Genomic DNA, 23,717 nt, shown 5'->3' on the forward strand with positions numbered 1-23,717 from the left:
CAACGCATCTCCTCCTCTGCGGTCCTTGTGCATGTAATTTTGACGCAAACCAGTTACTTTGTGCTTGCAAGAGACAATTGTTGCTTTTAAGAACTAAAGACTCTATTTATCATTACAAAAGTGATATTTCAACTTGTGATTATCAAATCTTTATTGTTTTTACCTTAAATTAATTAGATAAATAGCCTATATTTTCCTAAACCTGTGTGGTGGCTGTTTGTGGTGTTCTCACTATGTTATTGCATGATTTATTGCACAAATACTTTACACATTGCCTTCTAAGTTAAGCCTGACTGCTCAGTGCCAAGCTACCAGAGGGTGGGCACAGGATAATTTGGATTGTGTGTGATTTACCCTTATTAGGATTGTGATCCCTATTTGGACAAGGGTGTATACCTCTGCCAACTAGAGGCCCCATTTCTAACACCACCACAACACTATGCAAAACTTCCTACATACATGTGGCATTCATGGCTCAGAATTTGTTTAGAAGCACACATTTGTATCTCCAGTGACATAGTGCCAAATGATCTCCTTTTTTTTAATTGAAGCTTGTAAAAAGGATTTGTTCCATTCAGAGTCTTTTGGTATCTCAGGTGCTCTCTTCTTATCAATATAAGGTTTCATGAATATCATGAAATGCTGCCTCCACTCATATTTCTGTCCCACTTTCCTAGACTCTAATCATGTAGCGTTTGGTAGGATTGGAGAACCGGTGACAATCATAGGTTCTCTTGCCTCACCATACACGTGTCCCTCGTTTCAATGTGGGGGAATCGCTGAGTTGCCCATGGAAAAGCCTTAGGGGGCTGTGCAGTGGCAAACTCTCAATAAGCAGCGCATCCGGGTGAGAAAAAACACTATAGGGTTTGCTTCTGCTAAAATTAAAGCCAAATAGCCACCATGACATGGTGGTCAGCTGACATTTGCGTTTTGCCAAAGGTGCTTCCGCCACCCTGACTGGGGCACCTCTGCCAAAATGATCACTGGTGATGACTTGGGTGGGAATTCTAAGTATGGTGGACATTTTTTTAACGGTATTAGGATGTAATGGTCTGCACTGACATGTTGAGCCTCCATACCCTTAAAGAGCATGTACATGTGATCTTGCAATCAGTCAAGCTTCCTAAGTGATGAGTTATCCCACTGGCAATGGTGTTAACAGGGTCCTCCTACACCCTTCCAGGCTGTGGGTTCTCCTAACAGAATAAAGTAGTGTCTGACGTGCCAGTGTTAACATGTAAAAATAGCAAAATAATTATGTAATACTACCACATACTGTGCTGTATTACATCACATAACTTGCCTTTTCTAGCAGCATCATTTAGTCAACTTTGTTACATAATTTGATCCTCCCTGGCCTTGTAATTCCAGTGGTTCTGTGTATACTTTAAATGCATGGTGTACAAAGCCATAGATAGTGTGTTCGTAAATGATGCCTGGTGATGCTTGTGCTTCCTACCATTTACCTGGGAGTAAGTATAATTTTTATTGTATTCATTGCAGAAGTGAGAAACATCCTCAACATTCACCCCTAGAATTGCAATGCAGCGTTCTTGTTCCGGCAATTTTTGTTTGCAAGGACCCTATCAATAAGCACATTCTGTTTTTTTCCACTTTTCAACATGACTGAGCTGTTACTTTCCCTTTTTTAGGTTGAGCATAGCAGTGCGCAAGCGCTGCTTTTCTGATGTGCTGGTATCTATGTGGGCTTTTAACCACACCCACCTCATGCCCATCACTTTCATTTGTGGGCTTGCCTTTCAAAAATCCTTTTATGACATTGGTAAAGGCTTTAAGTTTGTCGCTCCTTGGAGCGGTTTTGTTACCGCCTTTGGGACCGACCCTGTTACATGGATAATTGTACGTTTGCCGATATGTTTGACTGCGAGTGAACTTCTTTTTCCTTTTGTGTCTCTCCTTCGCGCACACGCTCATGGTGGCCGTGGCGCTTTGAATGACTTGCTTAAGTCAACTAGTTTACTTTTCATTTTCCATTTATGTGGCAAGAAAGGACCAGTTAGGAATTTACAACGCAAATAGCTCTAACTCACGCAAACGCAAGACCCAATGCATTGCAAATGCCTGTTTTACAATGTGGTTGTTATTTGGTGATATGTCATTCTTGCTTTATAGCCGTATTTGTGTTCCTCTCATCATAAAAGCAATGGCCTTAGTTAATACTTGTGAAGTTTCTCTTCGTGTGCAAATTAAAATCCACACGATTTCTCCTTACCCACTAGTGCCACTCCAGGGCTCTGGCACCTTGCTCTGCTCTATGCATCATTATACTGCATTTGGTTCTATAAAGGATGGGGTCGCCAAGCGTTGCACAGGTACTCTTCATTGCTGGTCCTTTAGTCTATTAAGGAAATAGGACCCGAGCTTCATGGTACTCTTTGTTGCTGCTCCTGTCTAAGGTGACAGGTACAATATGAAGGCATGCTTTATTTCTGGTGGTCCTTGCTGCTGTCTAACGTGACAGATACAATATGACGGCATGCATTACTTCTGGTCCTCCTTGCTCCTGCCTAAGGTGACAGATACAATATGACGGCATGCATTACTTCTGGTCCTCCTTGCTGCTGTCTAACATGAGAGAAACAATATGAAGGCATGCATTACTTCTGGTCCTCCTTTCTGCAGTCTAAGGTGACAGATACAATATGAAGGCATGCATTACTTCTGATCCTCCTTTCTGCAGTCTAAGGTGACAGATACAGTATGAAGGCATCCATTATTTCTGGTCCTCCTTGCTACTGTCTAACAGGATAGGTACAATATGTATGCATGCATTACTTCTGGTCCTCCTTGCCGCTGTCGAACATGACATATACAATATAAAGGGATGCATTACCTCTGGTCCTCCTTGCTTCTGTCTAACGGGACAGATACAATACAAAAGCATCCGTTACTTCTGGTCCTCCTTGCTGCTAAGGTGACAGATTCAATATGAAGGCATCTTTGCTGCTGTCTAAGGTGACACGTACAATATGAAGGCATGCTTTATTTCTGGTCCTCTTTGCTGCTGTCTGGCATGACAGATACAATATGGAGGCATCCATTACTTCTGGTCAACCTTGCTTCTGTCTAACGTGACAGAAACAATATGAGGGCATAATTATTTCTGCTCCTCCTTGCTGCTGCCTGGCATGACAGATACAATATGAAGGCATCCATTATTTCTGGTCCTCCTTGCTGCTGTTGAACGGGACAGATACAATATAAAGGCATGCATTACCTCTGGTCCTCCTTGCCGCTGTCGAACGGGACAGATACAATATGAAGGCATGCATTACATCTGGTTCTCCTTGCTGCTGTCTAAGGTGGCAGATACAATATGAAGGCATCTATTACTTCTGGTCCACCTTGCTTTTGTCTAAGGTGACAGATACAATATGAAGGCATGCATTACTTCTGGTCCACCTTGCTTTTGTCTAAGGTGGCAGATACAATATGAAGGCATCCATTACTTCTGGTCCACCTTGCTTTTGTCTAAGGTGGCAGATACAATATGAAGGCATCCATTACTTCTGGTCCACCTTGCTCCTCTCTAAGGTGGCAGATACAATATGAAGGCGTGCATTACTTCTGGTCCTCCTTGCTCCTCTCTAAGGTGGCAGATACAATATGAAGGCATGCATTACTTCTGGTCCTCCTTGCCGCTGTCGAACGGGACAGATACAATATGAAGGCATGCATTACATCTGGTCCTCCTTGCTGCTGTCTAACGGGACAAATACAATATGAAGGCATGCCTTATTTCTGGCACTACTTGCCGCCGCTGACAGGAACCAGTTTCTAAAAGGAAAGGATCATTGCTGTAAGATTATTCTTTTTGCTGTCTGTTGTGAGATGTATGAATGTTTTAAGGGCATTCATCATTGCTGACTGATGCTTGTTGCTGCTGTCCAGTGTAAGAGTCAAAGCCGTTTTAAGACTGGGACAAAGTAGGTATTTGTCCTGGGCCAGCAGCTTCCAAGAACCACCCGGTAAAGTGATCAGAACAATCTCTTTACCACTCTCTGTGCCAGTGACATAACACTATATCGTGTGGCCCTCTTGCAGAATGTGGCCAGGGGCACCTGAGACCTGGAGAATCACAAATATTCATAGGCTTTCAGTGGAATTGGGGCCATTTAATGGGTGGGGTCCTGCATTTCTCCCTTGCTCCCCATGTACCGTACAGCTGCAAAGACCTGCATTTCTCCCTTGCTCCCCATGTACCGTACAGCTGCAAAGACCTGCATTTCTCCCTTGCTCCCCATGTACCGTACAGCTGCAAAGACCTGCATTTCTCCCTTGCTCCCCATGTAGCGTACAGCTGCAAAGACCTGCATTTCTCCCTTGCTCCCCATGTACCGTACAGCTGCAAAGACCTGCATTTCTCCCTTGCTCCCCATGTACCGTATAGGCTGCAAAGACCTGCATTACTCACCTGCTCTCTCTGTGGACCTCTGCCTCTTTACCCCCAGTCTCCAATCCCATTTTCTCTACTCTCTATCTTTCTCTACCTCATCTCTTACAACTCACTGCCCTGTTCCCATCTGACTGTATCTCTCCTCCATCTGCCTCACCACTCTTGCACCTCACCTCTTCATCTCTCCATATTACACCTCTCTTTCTCGCTACCACTCTCTAACCCCTCTCTCCATCTCACTACTCTCTATCTCAATACCTCACACCTTTCACGTGTACCTCACCCCTTTCTACCCAATGTCTCAAATTACCTTACCACATTTTTACAACCTCTCCCAACTCACCTCTCTCTTTCTGACATGTTCCCTCTACCTTCTCTCTCTCGCACTGCCTCCCTCTTATAACCTGTCTAACCATATCTATTTTTCTCTATATATGATTACGCCCCTCTCTCACAGCTCTCTCTCACATCCTGTTATAGTTCAATACATGCTCTCTATTTAACCTCTCTCTCTCTCTACGTCTTTCTACTACATCTCTTTGACTCTAGCTTTGTTTCAAGCTCATCTCTCTTTCTCTTTCTTAACTCTCTGTCTTAGATTCACTTTCTAACCTTCATCCCACTTTCTCTGCCTTTCTGTTTAACTACTCGATTTACCTGGCTTTCCATGCTGTACCTCACTTCTCATTTGCCCCACTCTCTCGTCCATGCTTCACTCTATACTTCTCTCACTACTACACCTCTTCACCTCTTTACCTTTCTACCTCTACTGCTATGTCTCTCTTCTGCTGCCTTTGTCTATCTCACCTCTCACTATACTTTACTTTTTGCTTTACAATAACTTACTCCTTTGTGTCCCTAACCCTTCTCTTTCATCTCAATATCTCTAACTGTCTTTCCCTTTCTCCATCATTCTACATCTTATCTATTAGTCTACATTATTTCTGTAGCTATCTTAACCTCTTTCTACCTTTTTCTTTTTAGCTACCTCACTCTTTTACATTTTCCTTTTGTTGCTTTCTACCTCTTTTAAATCTCTTCCTCATTTCTATCACTACTTTGAGATGCTGTTCCTTTTACCTCTCTGGTCTCCTCTTGTCTCCCACATCATCCAATCACTCTTAGTAGAGCCAGAATTCGATAGCTAGACAGGGAAATATACACGTAGAAAGAGTAGAGAAGGAAAGGAGCCGGTGAAGAGAATAGAGTAGAAATTTATAAAATTTCATCCTATGGAATGGATAAAATCCTTAAGGCACTGGTGTGATTTCACACTTGCAAATGGCATATATTTCTGATTATGAATGTAAAAAATAAAGCTACAGACTAAAGTGCTATGCATATATGTCTTATTTTAATATTATGTAGTAATCCGCTAAGCATTTACCAAGCCACCTTTACCACCTACAGTGAGAGAAAAAGTGTTGCTGGACAGTGAATTCCATATAAGAAATTGTTGCAAAAATATCTTTATCAGTGCATGTTCATGCTTTCTTTTGGCACGCTTTGGCTAACGGATGCCAGGAAGCTTGAGCTTCCAGCTGTTTATGTGGTGTTCATAGGAGTCCCCAATCATCTCCAGATCCAGACACTGTAACAACCACATAAGTTGGTGTAAGGCCCAGTTCTATGCCATTAGGGTGGAACATGTGCTATTGTCCTGAAAGGCTAGATGGTGAGGGTGAGAGGTCTCCTGCTTATACAGAGCTCTATGTTGGCAGAGCAGAGTTACTACTCCAGATTACCTTCCTGGGTATTGGCATTGTTCTGCTGTGTGTATTTATATTGTATTTTAATTGCACAAACTTAGTCAAAAGACAGTGTAGTCTGTACATGATTCTCTGGATCTGCTCCTCTACTGCAGCTCCACTGGTCTTTGCTTCTAATAGAGTGATGGAGAGAGGTGGATTTGAATATCTGTGTGATCAGCCACAGAATGAAAGGGGTGCTCTTCAGCAGCGTCCTTTTTAAGCAATCTAGGGAAAATCGGCTCGGTTAACAGGATGTGCATTTTGTCTACCAAGCTAGACTTCTGTGACCGAACTTTGTATTTAGACATGTAGGATTTTAAGAAGTGGCTTCAGGAGTCTCATGAATTTGCTCCGTGTTGCTTAACCCTACCCACGCCCTCTGGGTTACTTCTCCCAACCCACAGCCCACATTTTGGACCTCCTCCCGCCCACCATGTTGCTTCCACCCTGTCCTGTGTGTTGTTTGTAGCACCCACCCATGCCCCGTTGTTACTTCCACCCCATTGCTATCCCCAGCATTGCTTCTGGCCCTGTTGCTTTAGCCCGCCATGTAGCTTTCCCCTGCTTAAAAAACATTGTTTCATGGGTTTTTTTCTTTTTATTTACCGATCCAACACAGATCAGTAACTAAAAGAATGAACTAACAGGCTCATCATTTTTGTAGGTATGCATGTTCATGGTCCACATGCCTACAAAATCGTACAGCATGCCACATCAGAAGTTTTTTTATTAAATACCTAAGCCATGTTGCACTGCATTGGCAAAGCCAGTAGGTCCCAAAGGTAAATAAGTGCAGCACTTAATACCAAAATTCTGAACTCTCTGGTATTGTAAATAATTGGGGGCTCTAATACTCAATTTAATGGCACTTCATATATACACCAATAATGAATTAAAGGCCGAATGTACCTTACCGGCATTTAGTCTCACGATCTGCACTTCACTTCATGTTAAAGAGGCCAGCATTTAACTCACTGAGCCATCATGCTATTTGTGTGGAAGAAAAATTCCTTTAGGTCACTAAGAAGACTGTGCTTTGAAGCTGACAACAACTAGGTGGCCTTCTCATAGCCATAAAGGATGGGCAAAGAGTTGGCACCGATGACACTGTTCTGGACTTACTGATTTATGAGGGATATTCTTCAGTGATGTAAGCCCTGCGATCCTCTTGACTGATGTGAGAAAGCCTGAGATCAGGTCTGAAGTGCAAAGTGAATAGAATGATACCTTTAAACTTGCTGTATAAATAATAAGCTTGGACCCAAGTAAGGCACAAGTGTGAAGGTGAACAGCAGCAAGCGTAGAACACAACAGGTTTTCTGTTGCTGGAAGGGATTTAAAGGGCGTCACTTCAGTCTAAGGAGTGATGGCTGGGCTAGGGCTGAGTTGGCAACGGCATCAACCAGATGGCCGCTGTACAAAGACAAGTTTTATTCGCTTAACCAAATAATTGCTCAGAAATGCCATAAATCATCCACGAAAAGGCCATCCTTTCAAGTGGATCACTCAGAGACGAGGCTAACAGTGTGTGAAGTGCTGAGCAGCCTAAGCAAACAGCTGGCAGCATCCACCAGCCTTTTACATCGAAGAGCTTATCAATGGCCAAAATCTTGCTTGCTGGTACTGTAACATGTACATACTGTTTTCCGGCCCCTAAAGAGGCCTCAGGTCACTTTCTGGGTGGCCGAGTAAGTAGTTATGGTGTTTGTTAAGCAGGAATGTTAGTGTTGGTTTGAGGTGTAACCTAAGAAAAGTGTGTATGTTGTAACCCTTCAAGTTGGAAGGAATGCTCTGTAGGGATGGCGAAAGGTTCCCTGCATGGCTGCGGAGAGCGTGTAACCCTGCCTTGTAATCTCAATAACAAGCTGGTGTTTCTGACCCCTGCCTGAGCACACACAACGATTATACCTGTGTGCTGATGCCTTTTCAGGATAAGGAAGGTGACAGAGAGCAGGGCTATGTGGCTTTTTAGGTTTCCTAAAAATTATATGTGTAATGTACTTATAGTGGCTTTCAGGCAGTCCCCTCTTCATTCATTGGTCTGTTTCTGTGTCATTCACATTTTGCTTTCACCCAATAGAGCATAAAGTATAGGGCAACCGGCCAGCCATTGCATAACTTCACTGTGAGCAATGCCTTTCTGCCTTTTCACAAGGAGCACATTCACACACAAAGTCATTACTTTACCACGTTCCTTTAAGTACAGCAGCGACTATAGCAACTTGCACTTTTAAATAGGGAAACTATTTTTGCTTTAAGCCAATTTTTTCTTTTAGATTAATAAGGGCCCTTTAGCTTCCCCAACAACAACGTTTTAAAAAATCCTTGACAATGCAGAACAAGCACGTACAAGCTTATAGATTGGCACCAATTGTCTCTGTCAATGCTTGTTTAAAAGAGTAGCTGTCATCTCACCAGGATGCACAGGACTGACAGTGTTGGCAGTGAAGTGAAAATAGCTACAGGCAGACTTTTTCACTGTGAACTGCTTGGGAGAGCAGGCTACCAGCTTGGTGCTTTTCTAACTGTTCTTCCAGGCCCCTACTACCGGGTCCTCTGCCCATTCATTCATGGTATGGGTGTTAAATGTGCATGTGTGTGTGCTAATTGTGTTTAAAGGATGGATGTAGAATGCAAATGATACATGTCGCTGTGCCCACAGTGGAACACACTTTGTACAGATATACGTTGGTGGTGCTTAAGATGGAGGTTTAGAGGAGCCCAGACAACCTAAGACTATTTCAAGGATACCCCACCCCAACTCAAAATTTTCCAGGGAACCTCTTGAGTGGATCAGACAGAGGAGTGTTGCTGGTGTTAAGGAAAGAGATAGAGGTTCCCTTTGATGTTAGGAAGTTCCCTTTGCCCTTTCCTGGCCTGCTGACCATTGGAAAAAGCTGGCATCACAAGTTGACATGTGGTTAAGTGGGATAGCCTCATTTACCTTTGTGCTTTTTTTCTGGGTTTCTCCTGCGAAGGCCCCCCCCCCCCCCCCCAAAAGCCTTGTGACACCCTGCTGATGCTTGTAACAAAGACCATGGCTAGAGTAGTCTTGATGGAAATCGTAAAAGTGCAGAACTGCACATTAAAGGTCACAGAACTGAGCTTCTAGAAAACTTCCAGTGAATGTGCCAAGATTTCCTGACCAGAAGCCTGGGGTCCCATGCCAGTGGCGCCCAGGAGATTCCTTTGATGTCCACAGCTGTGGTACAGACTGCCACCTCCCCTTCCCAGGTTCGGGAGCAGTAACCTGGGGGCGATTTGACTAGCCTGCTAGGGGAGGCTGCCTACATCCTGCTTCAGGAAAGAGAGCTGACTGACTGGAGGTTCCCTTGACTGAAAAAGACACTGCTCAGTAGGAGCGTAGTAAAGGAGCCATTGACACCTCTGATTGAGGATGTCTCATAATTCAACAGGACGTGAAGTCCATTTTGAGAGAGGGAAGTTCTGCTGGGGCCCGAGGAAGACCCAAGAGTCAAGATCTCTGTGACCGTGAGCTCTACAAACCCCAGTGCACCTCCTACTGACTGGTGTTGCCATAACTTACCTGCGGTTGTGGGTGCTGACTGTAAGCATGAGGTGCTATCTCTGCCTTCTGGGTCATGTCCAAAACTCTAGCTTGCCTGCTTGGTGCGTCATGCCCGACGCACACTATTGTTGCAGTTCTGCTTCTGCTGATAGTGGCACTCTCAGGATCATCTTGAGCTCTGCAACCAGAACAGCAAAGGTACTATGACATTTCTCCACAAGGAGAGGGATTAGTGTATATTAGAGTAGGGATTGGATAACTATTCCATTGTGGCTGAGAGTGATTAGAACGACAAACCACACCCAAACCAAGCGCTGAGAATCCCCTCAGAGGGACAAGGGCTAGTTCATCTTTTTAGAAACACTGTCTTTCCAGTATATAATGGGTACAGTTCATGTTAGTGTCCTATAATAACCACACTGCTAAGTTTTGTACACTGACATTTATTTTGTGAGATAGCATTATAATAATTAGCTTTTTCTTTTAAAACCAAACAACTGACTGGACAGGGATTTATTTCTTGTCACTGGATGCCTGTTGAGTGCTGAGTCTATGACCCCACACTAACTCCTGAGTAAGCCTTGGACTTCTTGACTTCACTACAATCAGTGGAACAGCTGTGCGCTTTATAAGTACTTTAAACTTAAGTACTGAAGGGGTGTGCTTGATAATCCGATTTGGGTCCAGTTAAACAGTTATGGCCCTGATTAACCCATTAACCCCTGTCTGCCTAGGGACTCTTGGAAATGTCCCGTATGCTTCAGTGTCAGATAAAGGCTACAGTGTGAACATAGCCCCTTGATTGATCTATTTATAATACTAAAGGTAAAAACGCACTTCTGCATAGCTTAGTACTGTCTTTCGGAATAATGGGAGTTATCGTGAAAATAACTGCAATGACAGTTCTTCCTCCTTGTTGCCAAATTTAAATTGTGACAAACAAATTCTGAAAAAGTAGCTTCTCATCAAAATACTTTTCAGTGTGAAAATTATTGCCCAGTAAAGTTTTTATGAGATTGTTTTCCCTAACTCAATTTGTGCGAAGTTTACAAATCTTCTCAATCCTGCATAGTGAGATGTATTCAAGCTTCAAAAAACTATGCCAATGGGTTTCAGTTTGCCGTACACTTACTGGTAAACACAATAAAAAGTCCCAATTACCATCTCTTTCGTTGCTTTATACAGAAAAGTGTATGTATTCTGCTCAATGCAGTTTGTGAGTGTGTCCTTTGCAAAAAGATGTGCCTCTTTCATTCAAGGTAGGCTTGAGTGTCTGAAGGAGCCATGACCTTCAAAGGAACACTACATGTGTGCCTGGCGGTTCCTTTCCAGAGATCAGGGTATATCTGTATTCTGCTGTGCTGCAAACAGCTGGACTTATTAACATGATACGTTTGCTTTGCCTTGGCTATGCTGGAATTCCTGTGCCTGCACTGCAGACCTTTCCATAAGAAACAGCTGCTTTGTGTTAGGAGCATCATTCCCCCTCTCTGTTATTTGTGATCTGTGGCATTCATTCTGTCAGTCTCCATGTACAGAGCCCCTCAACATTTCCCTGAGGGAAAGCAGGATTATGGCTCGGATATGCAGATCCTTTGCCTTTGTTCTTACCTATCACCCTTGATCTCTGGGGCTCGCCCTCGTTTCCTATTCGACTCCTCCTCACTCAGCCCCTATTTTTTTTTAAATACTAGGGGCTGTGATCGATCGCAGAACAGCAGCTTGTGCAGCCTCCCCAACTGATTTGACGCTTTCTCCCTTGTCATTCCCTTTTCTTCAGATTATTTTCAAGAAAGTGGCTCATCTGTTCTGATGTGCCACTTTTCTCGCGTCGCCCCTGTCCCACCTAACGACACCATGGTTGCACTGTATTTACAATGCAGCACACCATGGCGGTTGTTAGAGCAATACCGTCAACATTTTTTACGCTATTGTGACGCTTTGCTGCACTAGCGTCAAAAATGTTGATGACAGTGCATTAAAGCACAGGGAGTCCCATTGATTAAAATGGGTGCATCATTTTGACACCTGCTCTGAGCAGGCATTAAAAATGCCGGAAAAATATGGTGCAGTGAAATGTTGTAAATTTCACGGTGCAATTTTTTCGAGCTTCCCTGCATTGGAACTCCCCCGTACATACATTATGCCTGGCGCAGTTGCGTCACTTTGTAAATACTGCGCGGGAGAAAGGTGTCCTTAACGCCACCTTAATGTAAAGAAAATTATGCTAGGGTGGCGCACGGTGGTGCTAGGGGTTTGTAAACATGCCCTAAATCTTGCTGTGCTCTACATTTTGCACCCTGATGTTACCACACGAGTACATACTGTGATCTATAAAACAAATAAATAAAGGAATAAATTCATGTCGGCAGACGTATTAGCCGAAGCGCATTTGCTCCCAGAAGCCTAGGGTTCATTGGTCCAGTGCCTAGGAAGGGAACAAGCCAGCCGGCCCAATTAGGGATGTTTTTTGGAAACCAGGATGGAGGGCACCTTTTATTTCTTGTATAAGCGCCCCTGCATCCCTTGCTATACTACTGTATTAGAGTTTACTTCAACTAATTTAGGGCCTGATTTAGAGTTCTGCATATGGGTTACTCTGTCACAAATGTTACGGATATCCTGTTCACCCTCTCACAAGTGCATTATAACCAAGCGGCACTTGTATTACGGCTGATGGAATATCCCTCCTGTTTGTGACAGAGTTACCTAACCACTGAACTCTAAATCAGACCCTTAGTCTTCCAATAACCCCAGGGATTTTTGACTCAAGATTCACTCCTGGTTCACAAATTGATTAAGTTGAACACCTACACATGGAAAGGTTTTATCAATATCTGAGGGGCTTTCACGGTCAACCATATACCAGTGCTGTGTAACTATCAAAAACATGGGTGGACCTCTGCCTGACAAAAAAAGGACGAGGAAGCAAGGTGTAAAAAAATATCTGACTATGGTAATTTGAACAAGTCTAAACACTCAGTGCACACCCCTGAAGTGAACTCCTCCACCATTCCCCAGAATCATGGAGTAGCAAAGCCCCAGCCAGTTGCCTAGTCAGAACAGTATTCCTCACCCCAATGTACAGCACCCACCTGCCTGCCCAAAGCACCATTCTTGTTGCACAGCACTCATCTTCCAGTCCAGGACATTATCTATCTCCCTCCTCCTACACCTGCCCTGACCCCTTAAGTTTGTGGAGGGAACCCCCAAAACAGCCACCTCCATTTTGTGAGCCCAGCTTTTTCCCTGCACCCTAATACAGCCCAGTGATCAAGGATTCCTAGGAGACCTATGTAAGGAGCCCCGGACTTTTCTGGGAAATCTTATTATTTGTTTAAAAGTGTTTTCTACTGCTACCCGTGCCTGTTTACTGTAGACTCTCTGTGTTTCAGGCAGCTTGGCCTTTTAAAAGTGCTATGTCTTTAGCTGTGACTGTTTAAAATTTCCCTCCTAGTTTGTGACAAAAGAATGCATAAAGCTCCCCCCTTCTTTTTAAAGTAAAAAAAGGCTACATACACCTTAGTGGCTAAGCAGAGTGTGTTTATGAGACTGCTTAATCTGTTTCTGTGATTTAAATTGTGTTTAGGAACTGTCTGCATCACCTGCTTTTGCCTTGAAAAAGCCAAGTTTCTGAGTGCGCGATAAGCAGTATTTCAGTGTTTTTTTACAATCTCTCCCTTACCTGGAAATTAGAATCTGCTAGCTTGGAAGTGTGGATTCAGCCTGTCTGTATCCAAGGAGATTCTGAATAGAGCAGCAGCTCCCTCCTCCCTTCCCACAGGGGCTGGGGCTTCATTTAACTTGGCCCTTATATAGGTTTCTATTGGTTGTTGCAGATGGTGTTGTGACAGGTTTTTGGGGTTGGTCTTTCTGTTGGCTTAAGGATTAGGGTTGGGTTTATGTCTGGTACTAGTGCTGAGATTCCTATTGGTTCCTGTTTTTTCAGGGTTGGGTTTGTGATTGGTAGTAGGGTTGAGATTTCTATTGGCTCCTAGTTATTTAGGGTTGTCTTTGTGATTGGTAGTAGGGTTGAGATTTCTATTGGCTTCTTTATTTTAGGGTTTGGTTTGTGATTGGTAGTAGGGTTGAGATTTCTATTGGCTCCTGTTTTTTTAGGGTTTGGGTTTGTGATTGGTAGTAGGGTTGAGAATTCTATTGGTTCCTGGTTTTAGGGTTGGGGTTGTGATTGGTTGTCAGGATTAGGGGTATGATTGATGAATAGGGTTGGGTATCCCATTGGTTGTGAGATTTAGGGTTACAAATCTGATTGGTTAGGGTTAGGTCTAGGTTTCTATTGGCCAGTAGGGCTATTTAAGCTTAGGGCTCAGGGCATCTCAGCCTGGGCGTCGAGGCTGAGGGCGGAGAGGACAAGAGCAGTTGCCTGTTTGGGCCTGTTCGGGACAGGTAGGGCCTAGGGCCAGAAATGCTGCCCAATTAGCCATTTACCAAAAAGGACTTTACTCCCTACACATCCATCAACATGCAGATACATTATCAGCATAGACATCCAACTCCTGCATCACAAACTGATCTCATACAGATTGCAATGTCTCAACAACCAACACAAAACCCCATATACCACACCTATACACATATCCACCACAACTACAACAGTAAAACACCTTAATTCTCACAGCAAACACAACCCGGTCCATTCCCACTAACACAACCTGCCATCGCCCACACAACACAAAACCACATTATACATTACTTTCAGCTATCCAGGTACACACTCCCTGTTCATACAGACCAACAGCACTATCCTCTATTTGCTCCACAAAGACCCCCCTTTTATCATGACAATACCTAAACCCAGCCTTCCAACACACCATCTAGAAAGACCCTTCCCCTCTCTTCACCAATTGCACACAACCATACAATCCTCACACTCCACTCCATCACACATATTACCCCTTCCAGTCATCACAACTAACACAAACTCACCTGGCACACATCTATACCCTCCTTCACGCATCATACACTCTTCACCAAAACACATCAACACCCCCGGTAGTACTCTAATACCACTTACCAGCACAAACTCCCATACAGATCCTACACAGAAAACCACTACATCAATGTCCCCTCTCACTATTCCTCAAAAACAATACAGACCACACACATCAGCACATCAAAATAACACAAACTTTCTTAATGCTTTCCGTCACACCCACTCCCACCCTCATGACTACACAAAAAATAAAAATCCTGACCTATCTTTACCCCTACTTTCTCACTCTTCACAAACATCTACCACAAGCACCCCAACACAGTAAACATTCATTCACCCACCTCTCATCCATTGCACCATTTAGAGACTTACATTATCATCCACATGCTCTACCACCACCCCTATCCCATACTCCTTCCATACTAAACAGACGCAAACAATATAACCAACATGCCACTCTTAATAACCTTGCATCCCCTTGTCTATTACATAATAAGGCTAACCTACAAAAAAATGTACACTCTTCATGTCTCTCTCAGCCACCAAGTTCACCACCGACACACACAGACACAACAAAATGCCTCCTGAGCATGCTAGAAGAGGAACACTATGCTGAAAAACAGGACTATTGTGACCCTCACACAGTTATCACAACTGATAACACACCTGCTACAAGCTCAAAATATACTGCTCACCCTTCTCCTAAACAAAACAACACCACCACTAACAGGCTTTTTCTAAACTGCCAGCTTATAAATGCTCCATCACTCTAAAAAAACAAGCACCACATCAACGACCTGCTCACAGACACACAACCTGACTTACTATTCATAACAGAATCATATTTGGGAGATGACATCCCCCAGTGTTGCATGAAGCCGTTCCTCCGGGCTGTCAAACCATGACACAAAACCATATAAGCAAGAGAGGAGGTGGACTAGCAATAATATTAAAGCAAGCAATAAATCACAGTAAAACAGACCACATTTCCATACAAGGTTGTGAAGCCCTCCTCACCAGATGCCACCCTACTCCAACTTTCTCCTGTAACTTTCTCCTCCTTTACAGACCTCCACCTAACAACTCAACATTCCCAGACGCTTTTGTAGATACAGTCTCAAACCTTATTACATTATACACAAACCTATGCATTCTTGGGGACCTAAACATTTGGTTTGACAAACCCAATATGCCCCATCCAAAAGCTATCACCACTGCCCTAGTCGCATTGAACCTACATCAGATTGTACACAATCCCACACACATCGCTGGACACATCCTAGATGTCATTTTTGCTAAGCCTGAACTTGTTACCGCTCATAGCATCATACCAATCGCATGGTCAGATCACCATTTGATAACTTTCCAACATAAAACACCACAAATCAACACACCCCACAACTACTTACATACATGCACCTATCGACCATGGAGCAAACTCAATTTTGATGAGCTACAAACTCAACTAACAGCCAACACAGATCTAGATACAATTAATTCTGTTCCAAAACTTTATAAGAGGCTACAAGAAGCTTTTGATATCTTAATACCACTCAGAAAAACTAAACAGGACAAAAGAAAACCAACGCCTTGGAGAAGCACAGAACTTAAAAAGCTAAAGCAACAAATCAGAAGGTAGCAGCCGACCTGGCTCAAAACAAACAACATTCAAGAAAAACTGCAGCTACACAAACTTAACAAAATATACAAATCATCAATCAAAAAAGCTAAAAAAAAAAGCTACTACTCAGCCAGAATACAAAATGCTAAATCTGCAACCAAAGCATTTTATAAAATTCTCAATGAATTTCTAAAACCTAAATGCATGGAAGGAAGTCATCCCACTACTCAAGATTTCACAAACAAACCGGCAGCTCATTACACAACCAAGGCAGACACATTAGACTCCTATTTAAAGCAGAAGAAAACCATCAGCGCCAACCTCTTTCCTAAAATCCCCTCTAAGAATAAACCAACCCAGCCTCTACACTTCAAACAAATATCACAAGGTGAATTTATGGATTTGGGCAGGACCCCAACAACTACAGACCAATCACAAATGGACCTTTCCTGGGCAAACTGACAGAAAGAGCAGCATTTGCCCAGATGTCACAATTCATTGAAGACAATTCCATACTTTCAGACTACCAAACTGGATTCCGCCCAGGAAGAGGCACTGAATCGGCGCTCATAGCAATCTGGGATGATCTTAAAAACACAGTCGACCGCAATGGAGTTGCTGCACTACTTCTCTTGGACCTCTCGGCTGCCTTTAATATGGTTGACCATGACACCCTAATTTAAAGACTCCACGAAGCCGGCATAGAAGGGACTGCTCTTGACTGGATTAAATCTTACCTTCAAAACAGAACTAATATTATCTATTCTCCCTCCTTCTCATCCAAACCCTATCTCACAAAAGCAGGGGTCCCCCAAGGATCAATCATCTCACCTTTGCTTTTCAACATCTGCATGATATCATTACCAGAACTGATCAATGATTTTCAATTCAGATGCTACAACTATGCAGAAGACACACAAATACTACTTAAATCAATCAATCCAAAAATGTATTAAGCGCGCTACTCACCCGAAAGGGTCTCAAGGCACTGTGGAGGGGGGGAAAGGGGGAATTAGAATGCCCCAAAGACATTGAAAACTCACAAATCTTCAGTTGCTTCAGAGCTGTTGATCAGTGGATGACTTGGAGCCATCTCAAACTAAATGCCTCCAAAACGGAAGTACTCATATTCAGTGACTAGAAAAAGTATGACCCACTGTGCACCTGGCCCGACGATCTCAGACCACCTCCTCAATTATCCAAGAAAGTTAAAAACCTCGGAATTACCATGGACTCCAAGTTAACTATGAATGCCCAAGTGGACAAATTAGCACGAACAAGCTTCATCACCTTGAAGACTCTGTGACACATCTTCCCCCACCTTGGATTTCCACACAAGGTGCAGGCTACTGTCTCTCTTGTACTTTCCAAATTGGATTATGCTAATGACCTCTACCATGGATCATCTCTATCTATTATAGAAAAATTGTAAAATTACAACATATTCAAAACTCCGCTGCCAGGCTACTATTACATGTAAAGCCACAAGCCCACATCTCCCCTGCCATGAGAGCACTACACTGGTTACCTGTTGCCAAAAGATCCACCTTCAAGCTGCTTTGTATCACCCACAAAGCTATACATGGAACAGGACCACTCTTTATCAGAAACAAAATAACCAAACACATTCACCAAAGAAACCTCCACTCAAGATTGGCACCCCGCCTTAGAACACCACCATACAAGAAAAAGACTATAGGTGGTACATCCTTCTCAGTTCAAGCAGACAAACTATGGAATTCATTACCCCCAAATGTAAGATCCACGGATAACTATCTTGTCTTCAGAAGATTACTCAAGAGTTGGCTCTTTCCTTCATAACCACCATACTCAAACAGCAATGGACTGCATATGCCTGTGTTGATAAATATCTTTAATCTGAATATGTGTATATTCTAGAAATGTATAGTTCTTTAGGAAATATGTATTGCTCCTATGTCATAACAATAACTCACACATACTCTTTAAACCTGTTTACCAAATGTATATTTACTCACGTTTAAATATGTATATGTATAAATTTACTGTCTTGTAAGCTTTACTGTGTCTACCCATCACCATATGTCATGTCTCTATCAATCTATCCTCCATCCCCACTCTGACTCATCCCAAACCCATTCTACTACTTTCATCTCCAAAAGAACTCTGCCTAAGCTCTTCCCTCCTCTTCCACATCTAGCTCACCCAAACCTCACCTTACTACCATGATCTCTCAAACAACCCTAATACATTCTCCCTCATTTATCTCACCTTGACTAAACCAAAACCCCTCCTGCTACTATGATCACCTTAACCCTTTCCACATATTCTCCCCTCCGCCATCTCTCCTTAACTCATCCCAAGCCTCATCCTATTACTATAAACTCCCAATTAACACTTCTGGATTCTCTCCTCCTCTACCCCTCCATTACTCTAGTCAATCCAACTAATAAACTCACATATCCTCTGCTCAAATTAACTCACAAAAATACTAAAACTGAACTCACATTTCCCTATACTAATCCACCACTAATTCCTCTTGGGTTTCGGAGTAGCATGCTACTCGCCAAAAAGTGCTTTGACGCCTCGTCAGGGATAGTAAGCACTATATAAATACTATTACAATACAATGCAATACAATACAAATTCTTCAGCAACCATCTGCCCCCGAGAACAACAATCATTCCCTCATTAACAAAACCAATCTTCTCTTTCAGGAGCACAACCATTACCCCTCTCTAGAGCATCCAGCTGCTCTCCCAGTAACAAGTACTTCACCTCACTCTAGAGTAGTGTTTTCCAGAGTGTGGGTTGTGATCCATTAGTGAGGCAAAAGTCAATTTTTGGTGGGTTGTGAAAGTCTAAGAAATAAATAAAGTTGTATTTTTATCTTGTCACATTTTGCTGCCCCTCAAGGCAGAGGTCAAATTCCAGGCAGTCTTTTGACAAATTGTGTTTTTTTAACATGGGTACAGGTGTTTACTTCTCTCACTTTGGAGTCCGAGAAAGACACATATATTAAATTATGTGACAATCTTGCTGGGGTAGAGGTGTGTTAAAGGAAAGACTGTCAGATGTAATTGTTTGTAACACAACAAAATGTATATTACTTTAAATTAACTATACCCCTTAAGTAGTTTGGAAAGCAAAACTAAAGCACATTTTTTTGTAATTCAGACAGAACTGTGATGGAAACAAAGAATTTAATAGGAACAATATATATCAAGACACTGTACTTGATGGTGCACAAATGATAATTATTTACTGACACTCAATTTCCATACATGGCCTTTCGTTTGCAATATAGTTCTATTAGTAAAACTATAGCTTTGCAAATGTAATGGCCATTTCAATGGATAATGTGCTATCTGTTAATGAAAGTGTGCTACAACATGATGCTTTATTTACCTTAAAACATTGCCTCCCTCATGTCTGTTAAAGGTAGGTGGGTCACAAATGTTTGCTGTTATAAAAATTGGGTTTGTCCTTCTAAATATTGGGTGTGGGTACCACTGCTCTATAGCACCCCCATAGAAGATAAATCATTTTCTCTCATATAACATCATTTATCAGTTCAACCAGAAGAGCAAGAATTACCTCATTCTACAGCAACCTCCTGCCTGCCCAGAACAACATTAATTTACTTGTTCTGCATCAGTCACCTACCTACTAAAAATAACATTAATCTATTTTTTCTACAGTACCCAACCGACCCCCTTTAATACAGTTCTCTACTTCATTTGCAGCACCTGCTTTATACCAAAACAACATTCACCGCCTCATTCTACATCACCTGTCTTTTCACCCTGAACAATATCATTGTCCAGCACCCACTGTGCCACCCAAAACAGCATTCATTTACTTATTGCACAACACCTCCTTGCAAGAAAAGCTTTTATCTCCTCATTCTGCATGGCTCATCTGCCCTACCAGGATAACAGTCATTACTTCATTCCTGACAATGATGTTACCATTGAAGAGGTGGGGGACCATGTGTTCTGTTACCATTGCTCACACCCTCTTCACCTTAGCTGGCTGTTAGCAAGTAGGATCCTTGCATACTGTTGAATAGGTTTTAAATGTGGTGTCACAGGTTGGCCTTTAACACCCTAGCTGCCTTCCCATTGTTTCTAAGGATCCAAAGGGAGTGGGTGACCAATCATTAACCTTTGTCTGATGCATTCAAACCTTAATGAGGTGTGAATCTATTTCCAGCCAAACCCAAGCATGAAGTGTAACTGATTGCCTAGACAGCTGGTACTAATGCAAGGTGAACATGTATCATTAACCGAGTTTATTGTCTGTAGCTTTATAAATATCTTCATCTCCCAAGAAAGATGTGTACACACATTGCTTGTGGGCCCAAAATCTGTGGTTCCATTCGTCCCTCCCCCAAAATCATTTCTGGATACATTGCTAATTCCATTAGCCTGCTCAACCTAGGAAATGATTCATTATATCATTAGAAGACATCACCATTGCTGATGTCTTTGCCAGCATAATTCATATAGTCAAAGGCTCCATCTTTCTCACCATCTTCTGCAGTGTCACACACAACAAGACTGGGATTATATATGCCCTGTTCTTTTCTGTGTATCTGACTGAATTATATGGGAGTGGTGCTAGGTTTAGTTATCGCTCTAATTTAGTGGCCCAGATTGGGTTGCATATTGTGCTTGCATGTAGGCAGCAGCAAGTATACAATTTATTCATGAGCAGGAGCATGGCAAGTTAGTATTCATTAGAAACAGAACAGAACATTGTCATTGTTCACTCTTTTCTTGTTGGGGGTCAATGTTTTTATCCTTGTGGTCTTTGAGGTCTTGAAGGTGTTAAATGCTTTTTAATTGGCTAGTGGTTGGGACCCACTTAAATTACTCACCACAAACAACCATCACAGAAGGAATGGTAGTACATCACATGAGTTGGTACAATATGAGTCCTATCTCTGACTGCATGGTGAAGCTGGTGATAGGCATCTTGTCCAAATTAGATGTGCTACACTAGTTTCCTAACCCTACAGTCTTCACCCTTCTGAGAACAGACAAGACTGCTAGTATTGATCTTTTCTCTTCAGAAGTTGCTTGTGTATTCTGCCCTTGGAACAATGCAGTTCTGGGGTAAGCTATTGTCTTTATCACACCTTGTTGCTCTCAAAAGAGATTTCCTAGGCAAATGTGAGACTTCTATGTACTTGTGACTCTAAAATATATAATTCTCTAATTCAGTGGTTCCCATCCTGTGGTCTGGGGACCCATAGGGGTCCGCGAAGTGTTTTCAGAGGGTCTGTGACTGCTTAGAAAAATTAATATTATTAACAGATTAGGTCACCAGCTTTCAGTAATGACTCATTGGGGGGGGGGTCCCGGATTCCAATAATGATTCAGTGGGGGTCTCGAGGTTCCTGTACTGATAAAGTGGGAGTCCACAGAAGTCAAAAGGTTGGGAACTACTACTCTAACTCATTTCTAAGGTTTAGCTGGGTGGGGGCTGAACATTACATTCTCATTTGTGGGAGATCTGGGACGATGTATTACTGATAAACTTCTTGTCTGCAGAATCAGATGGTAGATGATTCTGTGCATCAATGTGGTGCTAAATCAATAAGGTGGCACCAAGAGGTTTTGTGACTGGGAGCATTGGAGATTTTAGATGTTGAGCTGTTGTGCAAACAAGTGAGTCCTGAATTGTGCCCTGAGTGATCAGAGGCTCGCAGTTATCATTACCTTTAGTTGACTGTGGGTGCCTAGCATGGAATTCCTCTTTTTTTGGTGATGGAAATGGATGACAGCTAGTCTGGACTGATTGTATCTGGTCTTCTGTGGCTTCTACGTTTGTCAGCAAAGGGGCATCACATTGCCCATCTGGTACTTACAGGAAGACATCAGTGCATTCTAATACAGAGCCGCATTTGCAAACTCTAACCAAGTCTGTTTCTCTTTTTCAGGGCGTATCTGGATGTCAATGAACTTAAGACAATTCTCAAGCTAGATGGATCAACACACCTCAACATCTTCTTCGCAAACTCCCCCCAGGAGGAGCTGGCTGGAATGGCTACTTTTCCCTGGGACAAGGAAGCTCTGACGCATCTAGGTGAGCGTAAAAATAGCGGTGCATGCTTCATTGTGGGCTAACAGCGCAGTATCTGCCTTTTCTCTCCCAGAGTTGTATTTCACGCATGGAACGAGATTGCACGAGACCCATTTCCTGGCTCTCAGTCAGGAAAATATTAGGTTCCAAGCTCGAAGTATATTGTGCTGTCTTCATGATGTCAGGCTGAAAAGATTTCACTTTTTTCAGTACAGTTATTTATTTATTTTACTTTGTGCTTACGTTACAAAAAAAAGAGAGTGAAGCTATGGAGGGATACTATAGGTCTGCTTTCTCTGAATGTGAATCAGTCTTCATAGTTGGGTTCTTCAGTAGCATGTACCTTGAATGAGGGATTTTCATTTTTTAATTCGAATTGTATTTGGAAGACTTTCGACAGACTATAAATTGTGTTCAAAACTGTTCTCGTCCGTCAAATCCGTTTCTCCAAACCACCCACACCTTTTCTCACATTGTTTGTACATTTTGCACGTATATAAATTATATAATTTTTAGCTTACTTATCGTTAACAGAGTAAACCGGTCCGAAGCTTTCTACATATCTACATGAAATCTCTCACGTTTTTTGAAGCTTCACAAATTTACCTTTTTCACGCTTCCCTGAACGATTGTATAAATCTACCTGAATATTTTAATTATACAGCTGAACACATATGTAAACTTCCTTTAACACGAGATAAATATTTTTGCACATCTACTATACACTTTAGCAAACACATCACCGTTTTAAACTGTTTTATCAGGACAGTTAATGGCACCTCTATTCTTTCAAGAACATTTTACTTAAGTATTTGTACCCACGAATTGTGATCATGGGTGGCTTTCACACCACCTAAGTAAATGCACGCAACTTTCAAATGCTTCTATGCAGCTGCCGATACCTTTTCTCTTGGCAATGTGGACACTTCGATGCACCCTTATGAACAAGTTTTACACAGCTAGCTACAATTTATAGCTGTTTTCTGAAGACTTTTACATTCCTATAAAACTCTTTTACAGACTTGCGTGAACAACTATCTGGTCAGTTTTGCACGCCTGTCTCAACACTTCAGCTTGCATATTAGATTACTTGCAGGCCCATCGGGAGATACCTGTATACGCACTTACACATCCATTTACAATCTTTAGAAACGACATGAACATTTTCATATGTCTATAACAACACATTTACGCGCCAGCTTGGAAACTATTACATTCCTAACAATACTTTTACGCATAGTTTTGGGTAATCTACAGTCTCATGTTAAATTCCCTTTTTAATGTATGTTAAGACTATCCATTTACACACCTATCAAATCACTTATAGGTCTCAATGTTGAACACAATTATATCAACATCACATTGCCTTCCCA

The 23,717-nt window shown here is 42.4% G+C and overlaps 1 protein-coding gene across 1 annotated transcript in view; it reads left to right on the top strand.

The window, feature by feature from the left end:
• Positions 1 to 23,717, top strand: part of PAPPA (pappalysin 1) — a 572,334-nt gene that overhangs the window by 146,656 nt on the left and 401,961 nt on the right. The window contains exon 3 of the mRNA XM_069241521.1: positions 22,202 to 22,347. Coding sequence (XP_069097622.1) covers positions 22,202 to 22,347 — 146 coding nt within the window. The remainder of the gene's footprint in view (positions 1 to 22,201; positions 22,348 to 23,717) is intronic.

The sequence above is a fragment of the Pleurodeles waltl genome, chromosome 6 (genome assembly GCF_031143425.1).
Source record: "Pleurodeles waltl isolate 20211129_DDA chromosome 6, aPleWal1.hap1.20221129, whole genome shotgun sequence".
In the NCBI taxonomy this organism is placed as follows: Eukaryota; Metazoa; Chordata; class Amphibia; order Caudata; family Salamandridae; genus Pleurodeles; species Pleurodeles waltl.